The sequence below is a fragment of the Wyeomyia smithii genome, chromosome 3 (assembly GCF_029784165.1).
Source record: "Wyeomyia smithii strain HCP4-BCI-WySm-NY-G18 chromosome 3, ASM2978416v1, whole genome shotgun sequence".
Lineage (NCBI taxonomy): Eukaryota > Metazoa > Arthropoda > Insecta > Diptera > Culicidae > Wyeomyia > Wyeomyia smithii.
The window spans coordinates 98,068,220-98,083,887 of record NC_073696.1 but is presented as its reverse complement, the minus strand read 5'-3'; the positions used below and the strand labels follow the sequence as shown (position 1 = coordinate 98,083,887).

Here is a 15,668-nt window from a genome sequence, read left to right as displayed (position 1 = left end):
TTTGCTGTGCGCTACAGCTGTCTCGAAGTTCCTCCATCGACACAATCGGTGTGTTTAACCATTGAATTGCCCAGCCGCCGGTTGATCTTCTAGCTGTCGTGGGATGTTCTAAGTGAAATAAAACACTTTCATAACATGCGTGAAAACAAAAACAAGTGGTTTACAGAAAAGGGGATATTAATAGAATTATAAGATTCATAACCTTCAGTTTCTCACAGAAACGTACTGTTAGTGGTTGCTATTTGTTGACACTCTTGAGTGAAAGTGAAAAAAAGCATCCACAAACGTTGTTTTTTTACAATCCTTTCAGAGTTCTACTTTCCCGCTTTTTGCATGGAATTGAACTGTCAAAACACCTCATTATATTTCATGCGATGAAAGCAAAACAACAAAATCAGTTTATCAGTTAACGAAGATAGTCAAGGCATCGGTCAGTGTCAGTGAAAATGTGTTTCGGTGAGGTTTATTTTGGTTGAGTGGACTGTTTGTTTTTCTTTTTCGCTTTGAAGTGAAGATCATTTGGTTGGCTTTGTCGTCAAATTTTATTCCGTAACCGTGAACGATGCGCTCGATCTATTTCATCTGAGTATAACAGCACGTTACTAGGACGAAAATCTAGTGTATCTGAAAGAGTGCTGCGATCATTGGAAGTGAAAATTGAAAATGATTGGCTGTAATTTTCTAAGAATTTTGCTGGGGAAAATGACTTTTATCAGCACTGGACTGTTACTCTGACGGTTCTGTGAGAACTTCAACAAATCATCTAATATACAATCCGGATTGCCGATTTCGTTTCGTTATGCTGAGCTATCCATTGTTACCGGGTAAAGGTGATGATCTCAGCATCAATGATTTGAGAATTTCTTACACCGGCTTTGTTTAATCGCCTCCGGCCTTGATAAATGTGCTAAACACGCAGCGAAGAAACTATTTGGAAAGACCCACTAATGATACAGCACTCCCTCCTACAGTGAATCTGGATATGGTCAGTGTGTTCTCACGACGGCAGCAATCAGCGCGCCAAACATGCTTCAAATAAGGAAATACGAAGGGAAAGTATGTCAGCAGGTTTTTTTGCGCTGCGGGCTACTGCTACTCTGACAGAAGCCCAAAACGATCGTGTGATCTTTAGTTCGAGGGCACAGTTTGCACCTCGGATAGTGTTAGCATGAATCTGGTCACTACCCTGGCGAGAATGCTGCAGCGTAGAGACGACAAATTTGTAAGCAAAATAAAGAAGAAATACGCCGGACAATCACGGTGAACCTAATCATCGCGATAATGAGTGCTCACCTTTGGTCGTGAGTGATACCTAGATTGTAGATAGCAGGTGACGAACCAAACAAGCAGCGATCGTTAGAACGCGGCTAGAGTAAATTCTGTGCTACCTGCTGGTGATGTTGCATGCTAATCGTATGCATCCGGTCGGAAAATCACGCTTCATAGCGTAGACATCTTAGCTGATTGAGCGACGGAATCGAGCCGCGTCGTATCACGCCGACCACAATTCAAGATAAATACGGCAAATGTGATTGTACCTACCCTTCATGCATTCCACTAGGTCCGATACTGTCGAACGGTATTATTTACAAGATTCTTTAGCATGGGGAAAAACGTAAAAATTCGTTCTCGATAAATGCTGCTCACTAGTGTGACGAATGCCATTACATTGCATGTAAGCGGTGAGATTTAATTTATGCTAATAACTGTTGACCAGTAGCTAGAAAATAATGAGCAAACAACGTTGTAAAATGACTATACAACATCGTCTAATTGAATCAACGTACCATCAGGGTTGATACTATCCAAAATTATTCAAAAATTATAGGTTATTCAAATCACAACTTATTCTGATTTCAGTAACTTAATCTTGACAGCTTCCCAAGAGCAAAGTGTCAGCGTTAACAAATTCACTATGCCCAACGAACGTAATAAATTAATTCCTGTGTTGTACTGACAGTTAATGTACTGCTCATCGGGTTATTCGGTTTTAACCATTTGACCACCACTTGAACTTGAGGAAATTATTCAATGTAATCGTACAACATACATTCGTGTACGCCTTTTATCACAGTGAATATTTTTCAATGCATGAGGGAATGCCTATTTCAATCTTTTATTTATTCTACAACTAGCTGAATGTACCCGGCCTTGCTCGTGTAAAAATTTCTGCTTTTCCTATATTTTTCTGTATTTTTATCAACCTATCATTTCAAATATTTATTTCTATTTTGGTTACAAACTTGTTTATATACCACATTTTTTCGTGTCTCCATCAGGAGCTAACATGAATATGAATAAATTTGCAGGTGAGCCAATCCTCCAGCAAATGAAATATAATTGACCGTGGAAGAACACGGTGATCTTAAACCTCTTAAACCCAAATTAATTTTTAGACGGACTTCGAAAAAAGCACTATGAAGCTTTATAAACATTTTTTAAGTTCGTATTGAAGCTTTTTAGAGGTTCAACTGGAGACCGCCAGAGGCGGCACTGGGCACTAGAGGGTTAAATCTACTCCACATTGTTTGATGGATTGTCCCTGTGCCTTATTTATAGCAATAGAGAATGCAATTCTTACAGGAAATTGAAGCCTCTTAAAATTGAACGGTAGATCTGAAGTGGTATCCTTGGTAAAAAAAATTGTTTCACCTTCGCTCTCGAACATTAGTCTTCATGTATTAATTAACAATTTGAAGAAAAAGGGACTATTTTCATATTTTCTTCAAGTTTTCAATTACTTCTAAAGCAGAAAAACAACCTTCACCATACCAAACGTTCGGACACGTATTGTCAGTTTTGAGGAGTCAATTCTGATCTATAAACCTAATATCAGGGAGTATTTGAATATTTTCTTCTTCTTTTCACAGCGTTTCAGATACCAGCGGTTGCCATCTGGAATTTAAATATAACGATTTACACCCGTTGTCATTTTTTAAACATTGTTTTCTTTCTTGATGAAATTACATTATTTAAACATTTTACTCAGTTTTACACAGCTTAGCCGAAAGTAGAAATCGCGAAATTGATTTCATATTAACGTTTCAAAAAAACTTCCAAGCCTTTCTTTCTATTTTAGCAAGCTTTCCAGAAAATGTAAGTCGTTATGTGGGTTTTAAAAATTGGCGCCAGACTTGAATATTTGGATTCTGGACGTCAACTCGATACCGAAAATATACATACTGCAGAGCATATACCTGTTCGTTTTCCGCAAAATTCTGAAACCGGAAGTCGCCATCTTGAATTTAAAAAGTGTCGTTGGACTTTTATTTCTGGTTTCTAAGGGTTTTCCTGGTTCCGAGAAAACAAATGTTGGGAGATTTATAAACGTTATCCACAGTTTTATACAGATTTCCAGAAATCGAAAGGCATGAAAGTCGTACTTATTCAAAAAGTTCCCATAATGCACGGAAAAGATCTGACTTTTTTTATCAATTAAAACCCCCTCCCTCTTTGAAGGTTGCCCCTCCCCGTTTTTGACATCTTGTACCGGTCTCTGGAAATCAATTTACGGCTTCCAGACATGACCAAAGGCCAGAAAATTGTCGTATTTATTCAAAAAGTTCTCATAATGCATGAAAAAACTTGATTTTCTTATCAATTAATACCCCCTTCTCCTTTGGGGGTTGCCCCTCCCTCTTTCCAATATTTCTATGACCACTTCTCTTGTACGAAGAACACGTATGCCAAGTTGGGTTGAAATCGGTTCATGCATTAGAGAGTTTTGCTGAAATATACATACATACATACATACATACATACATACATACATACGAAACTTCTCTTTTATATAAATAGAAGAAGATTTATTGTTCTTTGAATAGACAATGTCATCATTATTCAATAGTGACAAATTGGGTGGAAAATTTTCACTTTCAAATATTTTTGGAAGAATTCTGTAGCTCCGTCAAAATTCAATCAAATTTTATCGAACAGGTTTCAAAAGGTCAAAAAAGTAAACTGTATTGAGAGTAAATTTTGTTAAATTTGAAGAACTAAGTATAGTTTGATGAGGGCTCAAAAATATAGTTTTCAATATATGAATAATTCCCATACCATTAATGTGACACTGATGATCTACCAGGAAATTACAAAAATTGTAATTCAGAGCTAATTTTTGACCTTTTGCAACAAACTGAATCGAAATCGGTCGAATGATGGCCACCTTATAGCAAAACTAGTAAATTTTATCTTGTAAGCCAACATTAAAAGATTTTAACCTAGAATATCGTTACTTTCTTTTTAAAGTGACGATAATTGATAGCTTTCAGTTCAGAAATCACAATTTATCATGGATTTGCGAATAATAGCACATTTCAAATAGAATGCATGAATTTCATGGGTGATCAATTTCACTCCGATTTATCTCATAGGACCTTCGAATTTCATAAAGTCAACGATAAATATTTCACTAATAGCTAAAGGGGTTTTCTTGGGCACATATTAGTACCTATTCATTTTAAATTTACACTATTTATAGAAATATCTACATGAAGCGAATTATTCATGAAATGGTATTGGAAGTGCTTTATACTTTGAATTTCGACATATTTAATATTTCTGAGCAATAGAACGTCGAATTTGCGCAGAAACATTCAAAACTTCAAAATTCATAACGTAGTAAATTTCAAATTCGTTTGTTTTTAATAATAAAATTATCACTTGGTCCGGTCTGACCTAACACCACAACACAAATTTACCCAAATCTTATTAAAAAGTATGACTCTGAAGATACAAAAACCATGAAAATGTAGTCGTTTTTACATAAATTTACGCCCTCGCGGTTAAATGTAGTGCTGAGTAAATTGATGCAGTAATCTGTAGATTATTTGCAGAGGTTTGTGGTGTTTACGATAGAGACTCAGTAGATAAACTAAAATGAAAAGAGATAAACTAAAATGAAAAAAACTCATATTTTTCATTAGTTTTGAACTGTGTCGGGTATCGCTTTAATAAGAATTTTGTTTTCCCGAAAAAAACATGTTTTGAGCGCTAAAAATTGCATTTCCATTTTTTTTCAACAAAGTTAAACTTCGTAGATCAAAAAACGATCGTTCAACAACCGGGGAATTTAATAACGAACATTTAAAAAAAAGGTGAAGAAAACCGGTTCAGTAGTTTTACCGCAATTGTAAACAACGCAAAGTCAATTTTTAGGAACAACATTCCGAGATATACGCGTATATAGTTTCAAGTTTAGCTTATGCGGCTGTAACGAAGCACGCTACAAATCGCTCTAACTTTCCCTCTATTGCTCTTCATGAAAATTTGTGAGAATGTTCTCTAGGAGTTGTACTCCAAGATAATAGAAAAATCGATTTTTTGAAAACTAAAAAAGAGAGCATCCACTTTCCCAACTGCCAACAGCGTATTACTAACTGCATCCACTAAATGCAAAATACATCTTCAAATATACCTGATTCAATAGCTAAAATATTCGAACACTTTACTTTACTCTACGCATCCGAAAAAAACGAGAAAATTCATTATTTTGCGACCTTCCAGAGTACAGCCCCCTAGGCTTGAACTTGAACGACCGCACACTTCTGAGTTGCTCTTCCGTGATGGATCTGAGCTAGTGAGGTTGTACAGAGAACCACCCGTAAGGTGACTAACTTTAGTAGCTTCTGCCTTGTTAAGATCGATAACGGCGCCGGCTACGTCCTTTCGGTCGGGTTAGGGAAGAAAAAAAGAACTGTTACGGAAAGAAAAGGTACTTCTTTTGCCACCGTGGTAAGCAGTGATGGAAACGAAACGAATATGATACAATCGTCGTTTATTCATCACATGTGCACTTCACGAAGTGTACAGGCCGCGACTAAACTTGAATCCTCTCAACCCATAATGAAATGATGATATGGTGCATAGGTTTCTGGGAGAAAACAAACACATGACTAGACTACATCAGCTCTGAGAAGCGATCCGATCGTTGCGTTTGTCTCTCCATAGGCCGGTAGTTAGGGGAAGAAAGGATAGCAACAGGAGAATATCATGTCGCCTGAGCAGCAGAGGTGTGGTGCGGTGAGAGGGAAAGTGTGGGGGAAGGGAGTACTTCGGCAACGGTTGAGTTTAAGCGAGAGTAGGAGAGCATACACTGTCATTTTCTTTCTTTTTCCGACAAAAAATCATCTTCATGAGTCTAAAGAATAACGATATAACAAGATCTGATCGCTCTGTGTAACAGAGACGAAAAACTTCATATACCGAGTTGTGCACATTGAGAACCACGTGTTGTAGTGTACACTAATGTATAGAAATATATCGTAAAGAGAAAAGCGAAGAGAGTGCACCAGCACCGATACTTTGTTTTTCGCATACTGAGGACGATGTCAACGCATCTTAGGCTTGTTTCATATGTATTCATTAATCGCTAGAGGTGATTTTTTTTTCCTTCGCTGGTGGTAAGTGGCGATTTTTTATACTTCTATCATTTGCCTGACGCTTATATAGCTCTAATACTTTTCCTTGCTGAACCTTTTCTAGTTGCCCTGCCAAGTAATGGCAATTATAGCAGTATTCATGTGTCTGACATTTTTTTTATTATTCGCGAGGGAAGAATCAACATAGGGGTATGGAAAGAGCTTCAGAATAAACCCGTGCGTAAAAGTCTCTCTGAAACTTAATGGTATGATTCTACTAAGGTTCGAACGCATAACCCTTCGCTTGTCAAAGTGGACTCAGTATTCTTGAGACTGCGAGCTTCTATACCGAAGAACCGAACAGCATTTTGGTGACAAAAACGTTGCAAGCTGTACAGCGATAAAAATAGTGATTTCGTGAGAAATATACGCACATGAAGACTCGTATCAAACAGTTTTGTTCTCTACTTTTGTGGTCCCAAGATAGATTTTTTACAATTATGAAAAATGGTGGTGATTTCTAATGGTAGAAGTATGGTTTATGTAGATGTCTTTAAATTTTCGAAGTCGTGTTATAAATGGAATATAAAAGTAATCGCTTCATTGTTCTTCTAAATTATAAATTATGAATACACTATCGTTAAAAAAAATCACCAACTAAATATAAGTTTTTTGGTCACTTTATTGTCAAATATGCTTAATAAGAATGTTCTCTTTCCAATTTTAATTCAATTTGTATTATTTTCAATAGGGTACACGAGTTCTCTAACTTTTTTTTTCTTAACACTACTCATAACCTTCATCACAGCGCTTTCTCCGACCGTTTTAACAGCTTTCGGCAAATCGTTCCTAAACTGTTCAACATTTTCCGCTGGTTTTAAATGTTTCCTTAGCTTCGCTTTCGTCAAAACCCAGAAAATTTTGATTAACCGACTTTCAGGGTAGTTTAGTGGTTTCATCTTCTTTGGTACATATGAGATTTTGCTGTATTTATACCACTCTAGCGCATCCTTAGAGTAATGACAAGAAGCAAGATTGGGTCAAAGGATTGTACGATTGTTGGGTCAAGGGATTGTACGATTGTCAACGGGTAACAACCATTTTTTGCATACACTCTTTACGTGTAGATTCTGTCATTTATTGCATCAGTTTCAATGAATGGACGAGACATTTCTTCATGTTGCAAATGGCTTGTCACACCATAACCTTTTTGCCGAATTTTTTTATGTAAATGGTTTTCTTTGAATTAGAAACATTCATTCCCTTCGGTTGGGATCCTGGTCTTACAGGCTAATTTTATACAGGTTTTGTCATCTATAATAACGCACCCCGATTTCTTGGCCAAAAGTTTGTTATGAAGCTTCCTAGCCCTCGGTGTTACAGATTCAGCCTGTTTGGTGCTTCGTTTTGGTTGCTTCTGTTTCTAACAAATCCGTAGGACCATCCTTTGCTTAGCACGTACAACGTTAATCGAGGAGGTACCTGGTTTTCTCTACACATCTCGTATACTGGTGCTAAGGGATGTCGCTTGTAATAATTTCTTATCTTCCTGTTTTGCTAAACGTTAAAAGTATTCGAAAAAAAACAGCGTATGAACGATAAAGCATCAATATTCACGCCTCAAAAATGGCTTGAAAAATTGTGTCAAATTGGTAAAAATGGTTCTGATTACTTCCAACATTAATGGATCTAGGTTAAACAACTCCACTGCTGATCATAAATTAGATCAAATTCCCTGCCATCAAGCAATGTGTGCTACCATTTCCTTAAACACGAACACGCTGAAGCCAGCAGCATCCGCAACTCGATGCGAGGGTGTATATAATTTTCTTATTAAATAGCTCATCTGCTCTACACAATTTACATCTAGCATGTCATTCAACCAGCCAGATGAAAGGCACGTATCGCACACCGGTTCGTGTTTTGAGTTTAGAATTACAAATTGAACCTGTCAGGCTGTCAATACTGGTTATACCCCGCTCGATACGATATCGATATACATACACTGAAATAATCTCACATGTTCAGATTATATGGAAGTGTTATAAATTTGCACTATTAGAATTTCCAATCAAAACGATGTGATCGAAAATGTGTCATGCATTCTTTATAGGATCGTCTGATAGACTCACTTTATTACCAAGCTTTTAAAATAGACATGGAAATCGTTTAAAAACTAAAGAACATATAATCGATTTGACTCATTGGAAATGCCATAATTTATATCTTGACATACAATAACAATTTCATAGGAAAAACTCATGCATTCCTTGTTATTATCCTATAGAAATAACTTCACTAAAGGGACTGTTTCTGTCGTATGATATGTACATGAAAACAAATCGTGTTTGTTTATGAAAAATACAAGAATTTATTATAAAAATAATATTTATTTTAAAAAATCTATATCTCTTATTGGAATAAAGCAATCCTATAAATTAAAGCAAAAATTAACTACGTCTTCGGTGGTGGTCACAACTTTCGAAAGATTTCACTACCGACTTCATGACAAATGATGATTAAAAAGGAAATTACCGGTTCAACGTTGGCCACTTGATCCGAGTTCCAATGGTCTGTTCGTTGTTTGCCCGATGGTACGATTTGATAAGTGCCAATTTCTTCGGTGTAATCTATAGTTGTGAATATCTATAGGTAAGTTTAAACTGAAATGAAGTATAGTGTTACTGGGCCCATAGTGCCATCATAGTGGAGTGAAACACGTCGGACCTCTGATAAGAGATTGACAGCTTAGAAACTTCCGATAGTGGAGAGATAAGAAAGAGAGAAGAAGTTCAGAGTTGGAAATGAAGAGAGATATATGTAGATGAAGATATAGTCTAGAGTTGGTAGTGTGACAACGTGCTTAACATAAAATTTATAATCTTACGAAACCAATTTACCCTCCGTATTTTTTTCTCATTGATATTTGCTAAATTCATTAAAGTGCTATTACGCAAGTAAAGTTTTAGGTAGTGCGAAGATTAGCAGGTACCGTTCATTTAGTTAAAAAATCTACTTACCGCTAACACTAAGAAAGTTAACCTGAAAAAAAATAATACTTACCTGTACACCTATAGATTGTCGACGTTGTAACCTTCGGTAGACCGGAACCAAGAATTGTTGGAAGAACACTGAAAATGTAAGAATAAATTAAAATACTTACCCTACCCTTAACTAAAACGAATAAATAAATTACAGCTTTGTAGCTGCTTAGTAAGCAACTGAAAAACAGTGTCTATTCTGTCTGCCGTGTTACAACATTCTACAAAGATTTTCACCTCTGAGTAGTATTGTCAAAGTACAACCGAAGATGTCTCTAGGAGGGGAAAAGCAGAAAAATCAACGAAATTTCGAGTTGCACACGAAACGGTTCTGCCGATGATATGGTGTGCTGTGACAAATGTGAGCGCTGGGAGCACTATGAATGTGCAGGAGTTACGGACTCGATTGCTGAGCCAGAATGCAGCTGGATGTGTCGTCGTTGCAGTGCCCGCGCTGAGGATCAACGGAGCAACACTAAGTCCGTTTTATCCTTCAATGAGTCATCTGTAAGCAAAGGTAGTAAAAGGTCGCAAGCTAGACTACAATTAAGCTTAAACCTTTTGGAAGCGCAGCACGATATGCAACGTAAGCGGATCGAAGAAAGGAAGAGAATCTTAAACGTAAGTTCTCTCTATTGATGGAGATGGAAGAAGGGACCGACGCTGCTTGCAGTAGGAGCGGTGGCAGTTCGAGGGCCAATCAGGAAAGGCTGCAGAAGTGGTTGGAGAGAGAAGCTGGGGCGAAAGTAAATAGTGGCGAAGTAGCTACTACGTCTTGTCAGCGGTCGACCACGGGATCAGCTGGTCCGAAAACAGAATTTTCGAACGATATCAGTAAGGTACTTACGAGTCAATCAGAACAAAAAACTTCTACCCCGCTGTTAGTTACGACTAGTGTACAAACTAATGTTAGTATCCCCTATACGAGTGGTGTCATCTCATCAATAACAAACGGTGGTATCGCTAAGGTAGTAACTCAGTCGCAGATCCAAAATCTGAGTACCGTGCCGGTATATTCGTCAGCTGTTGCAAGCGTTACGAGCTCGTATGACGTTTTCACCACGACTAATACGAGTTGCCATAATTTCGGATCCACTCCATACAGCATGCAGTCCGCCCCGACACAGATCATTCCGAATATTCCCACACAATCAAATGTAACGGTTGCCGATTATTTGCGATCAAACGTTCCGATGTTGGCTGATAGTGTAGCCAATCGGTCTTTTTTGCCACAAGTCAGTGCCATTTCAACACACAGCCATCCGCATCCCGTCCCGCTTGTTCCATTTAGTTGTCCGAGCACTAGTTTTCCCTGGGTGGAATCAGTAAACCAACCATTATACCCGTCGACAACGACTAAGACGTCCCCATACATGGGACAGTCTAGTTCTGGGCTTATTCTTAACCATACTACGCCGACGGTGCCGACAGTCTCTGCAGTCCGAACAACATCGGAAATTCAATCCGCCATCCCAGCGGTAGGATTAACGAGTGCGCAGGCGGCGGCTCGCTCAGTTATGTCGCGAGATTTGCCAAAGTTTTCCGGAAATCCCCGGGATTGGCCCATGTTCTACAGTAATTATAAAAACTCTACCAATGCTTGCGGTTATTCTAACGACGAAAATATGGCTAGATTGCAACGTTGCCTGGAAGGTCATGCGAGAGAGTCGGTGCGTAGCCGCTTGTTGATGCCGGCGTCAGTACCACATGTCATAGAGACTCTCCGTAAATTGTATGGGAGACCGGAGTTATTGATAAATTCTCTATTGAAAGACGTTCGGGATATTCCGCCTTTGAGGGGAAACGATTTAAAAGCTATCGTTAAGTACGGACTTGCCGTACAAAATTTAATTGAACATGTCATTATTGCCGAACAACCAAACCACCTATCAAACCCAATCCTGCTTCAAGAGTTGATTGAAAAATTACCGACATCTTTACAAATGCAGTGGGGGTGTTTCAAACTTTCCTGTGGCGAGGTCAACTTGGTGACCTTTAATGAATTCATGCAGGGTTTATTCAATGTTGCAGCGGATCTCACGGCAAATGATGAATCACATACCCGAGTTGATATCCCCAGAAAGGAGAAAAAACGCAATGAAAAACTTTTCGTGCATTCGGGTGAACCGGTAAAGGCTGTCACGCAGGTAGATGAAAATCAGGGGAGAAAACCTGATAAAACCTGTAGCTTCTGTGGAGATAGTAAACATTTGATATTAGCTTGTTTTGGATTTAAATCGTTGGATCTAGACGGTCGGTGGAAAGCTGTTAACCAAAAAAGACTTTGTCGCTCCTGTTTAGTACCGCATTGGAAAGGTGCATGTCGGTCGAAGCGAGAGTGTGGGATAGACGGCTGTCGTGTTCGCCATCATCCCTTATTGCATTATTATCGCAATGCTTTGGAAGTGCAAGCTGGGACTAGTATGGCTAACAATAGTACCGTTGCTCACCAGAACCATCATTTCGCTGCTTCTTATACACTTTTTCGATACCTCCCGGTCACGCTGTTTGGAAACGGTACTGAAATAAAAACTTTCGCTTTTCTCGATGATGGTTCTTCCTCGATATTATTAGAAGCGGGGTTAGCAAAACAGTTAGGGCTTTCGGGAAAACCTGAAACACTCTGGTTAAGCTGGACAGGGAAAATAGATCGCCAGGGAAAGGAATCGGAGCGCGTACACTTGAAAGTGGGTGGAACTGGGTGGAAATCATCGTTTGCACTGGAGAACGTGAGAACGGTTCGGAATTTAGGTCTATCCAGCCAGACACTGGATTATAACAATCTTTCCAAAATTTTTCCATACTTGAGGGGTCTTCCAATCGAAAGCTACACTAACGTGAGCCCCCAAATCATTATTGGTTTAGAGCACGCTCGCTTACTGACATCACTCAAAGTGCGCGAGGGTGACGGTTGCGGCCCGATAGCTACCAAGACTAGACTGGGTTGGTGCATATTTGGCAGAAACTCACTGATGGACACCGTCGTCGTGCAACTTCACGTCCATGCGGTGAGCAACAGTAAGCTTCACGAATCGATGAAGCGCTTTTTTGCGATTGAGGAAGCTTCAGTTTCTAAAAAGTTAGATGCAGAAGTGGACAAACGTGCGTGGCAGGTTTTAGAGAGTACGACTGTACTGAAGGGAAATCAATTTGAAACGGGGCTGCTTTGGCGAACAGATAACCCATGTTTTCCAGACAGTTTTCCGATGGCAGTAAAGCGATTCCATAGCCTAGAAAAACGACTAGCGCGTGAACCAGTACTGGCTACAAAAGTTGGGGAACAAATCGCCGATTATGAACGAAAAAATTACGCACACCGAGCAACCAAAGTGGAACTGGAGACAACAGACCCTTCGCATAGTTGGCATCTACCACTAGGTGTAGTAACCACCCCAAAGAAACCTGAAAAAATACGCCTCATCTGGGATGCCGCGGCGAAAGCCAGAGGAATATCTTTCAACGACATGCTTCTTAAAGGACCAGATCTTCTTACTTCGTTGCCGGCCGTTTTACTTCGTTTCAGGCAAAGGAAAATTGCCATCTGCGGTGACATATGTGAAATGTTTCACCAAATCAGGATACGCAATGAAGATAAACAGTTCCAACGGTTTCTCTGGAGAGATGACCCCAAAGATGCCGTGCAGATATGGGTGATGGACGTTGCGACGTTTGGGGCGACTTGTTCCCCATGTTCCGCCCAATATATTAAAAATTACAACGCACGGCGGTTCGAGAACATTTACCCGAGAGCGGCGTCTGCTGTAATTGACAACCACTACGTTGATGATTTTTTGGACAGCGTTGATACGGTGGACGAAGCAGTGCAACTGGTAGAAGAGGTGAAAAGTATACATGCAGCAGGTGGATTTAAAATCGGTAAATTCTTATCGAACGCTCCTGTAGTACTTTCTCGACTAGGAGAGTCTAACGCAAACCGCTCAAAACCGTTTAAGATAGATGGTCACGGAGAATCGGAACGAGTTCTTGGGATGACCTGGATTCCATCCGTTGATGCGTTTACCTTCGACACGACTAGTATGCCGGAAATTCGAGAGCTAGTGGACACCAAAGTGGTTTTCGAACTAATTTCATTTTTGTCATATGACTTACATTTTAAGTTTTAGTGAAGCGGGCAATGTATGCAGTTTGCGAGGATGCGAAAATGAACGGGAATAGAAGGTGTGACTTTTAGGCTTAGAAAAAATTTTCCCTCGTCCAGACGGGACTCGAACCCGCAATCTCCGTTGTCTCCGGCAAGGTGTTTTGGCCAATTAAACTACTGGAAAAGGTATAAATAGTTCTGAAACCAAAGTCGAATCACCCTCTACTATTGTGTTCCCGTATCTCAGCACGCCAACGATGAACTGCACACACTGCCCGGTGGGAGTTTATTTTTTATAACTGAGAGAGTGATCTCTTCACGCACATAGTGTATAATGACTTATTATATCTACAGCGGCGCAAGCGATGAGACACCTCAGTCGGTGGCTAGACTCCGAACGCGTATCACGGAAGAGCTCCGTTGGCTAGATTTACTTTACGAACTAATTTCATTTTTGTCATATGACTTACATTTTAAGTTTTAGTAAAGCGGGCAATGTATGCAGTTTGCGAGGATGCGAAAATGAACGGGAATAGAAGGTGTGACTTTTAGGCTTAGAAAAAATTTTCCCTCGTCCAGACGTGACTCGAACCCGCAATCTCCGTTGTCTCCGGCAAGGTGTTTTGGCCAATTAAACTACTGGGAAAGGTATAAATAGTTCTAAAACCAAAGTCGAATCACCCTCTACTATTGTGTTCCCGTATCTCAGCACGCCAACGATGAACTGCACACACCAGAGTTGCCAATGTTCCAGTTTAAACTGGATTCTTCCAGTTTTTTTCAAGTGATCCAGTCAAACAGTTTAATCCCGAAATCTTCCAGTTTTTTTTTGTATATTTGCCAGTTTTATCCAGATTTTTTGGACACTCAAGCTCCGACTGGTTTGGAAATATTTTTAGAACGTAAATTTTGTGGATTGATAAGTCATTGTAGCAATTCTTAACAGCATTTTCAGTATTGTATCTTCTCGCATGAAACACGACCAAATTAAGGATTGTATTGCATGGTTGAGATAAAAAGACGAGTAAGTTCAGTAAGACGAGTAAGTTATTCTAAAACTAACAAATAGATTTTATCAGATTATAAAGAAAAGAAATAATTGCAATTACATAAAAATAAAAACAATCCATCTCAAAAATATTATATGCAGGCGGCATTCTTCAAATTGATTCCAGTTGCATAGCAGTTTAAAAATTGTTCGTATTCACTGATGTAACGTAAGGAAACGTTGCATCAATTCTTCTGTTAAAAGTTATAGTAAACGATAAAAGCTTTATTTTCTTGGATTTGTGATAAACTGGTTGCGCAATTTCAAATTTTGCTCCTGTAATTTTCAGTCTACAGTTCAGTCTACAATTTCAACAAAATGTAAGCCCGAAGTTGCTGTATTTAAAACTTATATTGTATTCAATAACCATCATAAAGAAGTTCTCTCACAATTTATTTTTTCAGTATTTTGTAAATTTATTTGGAATCCAGTTTTTTCCAGTTTTTTCTTCAGCATTCTTCCAGTTCAAATTAAATTTTTATTGGCAACTCTGGCACACACTGCCCGGTGGGAGTTTATTTTTTATAACTGAGAGAGTGATCTCTTCACGCACATAGTGTATAATGACTTATTATATCTACAGCGGCGCAAGCGATGAGACACCTCAGTCGGTGGCTAGACTCCGAACGCGAAAAAAAGGTGAAGAAAACCGGTTCAGTAGTTTTACCGCAATTGTAAACAACGCAAAGTCAATTTTTAGGAACAACATTCCGAGATACACGCGTATATAGTTTCAAGTTTAGCTTATGCGGCTGTAACGAAGCACGCTACAAATCGCTCTAACTTTCCCTCTATTGCTCTTCATGAAAATACGTGAGAATGTTCTCTAGGAGTTGTACTCCAAGATAATAGAAAAATCGATCTTTTAAAAACTAAAAAAGAGAGCATCCACTTTCCCAACTGCCAACAGCGTATTACTAACTAGATTTGCATCCACTACATGCAAAATACATCTTCAAATATACCTGATTCAATAGCTTAAATATTCGAACACTTTACTTTACTCTACGCATCCGAAAAAAACGAGAAAATTCATTATTTTGCGACCTTCCAGAGTACAGCCCCCTAGGCTTGAGCTTGAACGACCGCACATTTCTGAGTTGCTCTTCCGTGATGGA

At 38.9% G+C, this 15,668-nt stretch overlaps 1 protein-coding gene across 2 annotated transcripts in view; it reads left to right on the top strand.

Annotated features, from left to right (window-relative positions):
- Positions 1–293: 293 nt before the first annotated feature.
- Positions 294–15,668, top strand: part of LOC129727682 (aquaporin AQPAe.a) — a 40,762-nt gene continuing 25,387 nt past the window's right edge. Inside the window, exon 1 of one of the 2 annotated variants that reach the window (XM_055685729.1) lies at positions 294–456. In XM_055685729.1, the coding sequence (XP_055541704.1) occupies positions 447–456 (10 nt within the window). In that variant the 5' untranslated portion in view covers positions 294–446. The remainder of the gene's footprint in view (positions 457–15,668) is intronic. The other variant, XM_055685730.1, reaches the window with a different exon arrangement.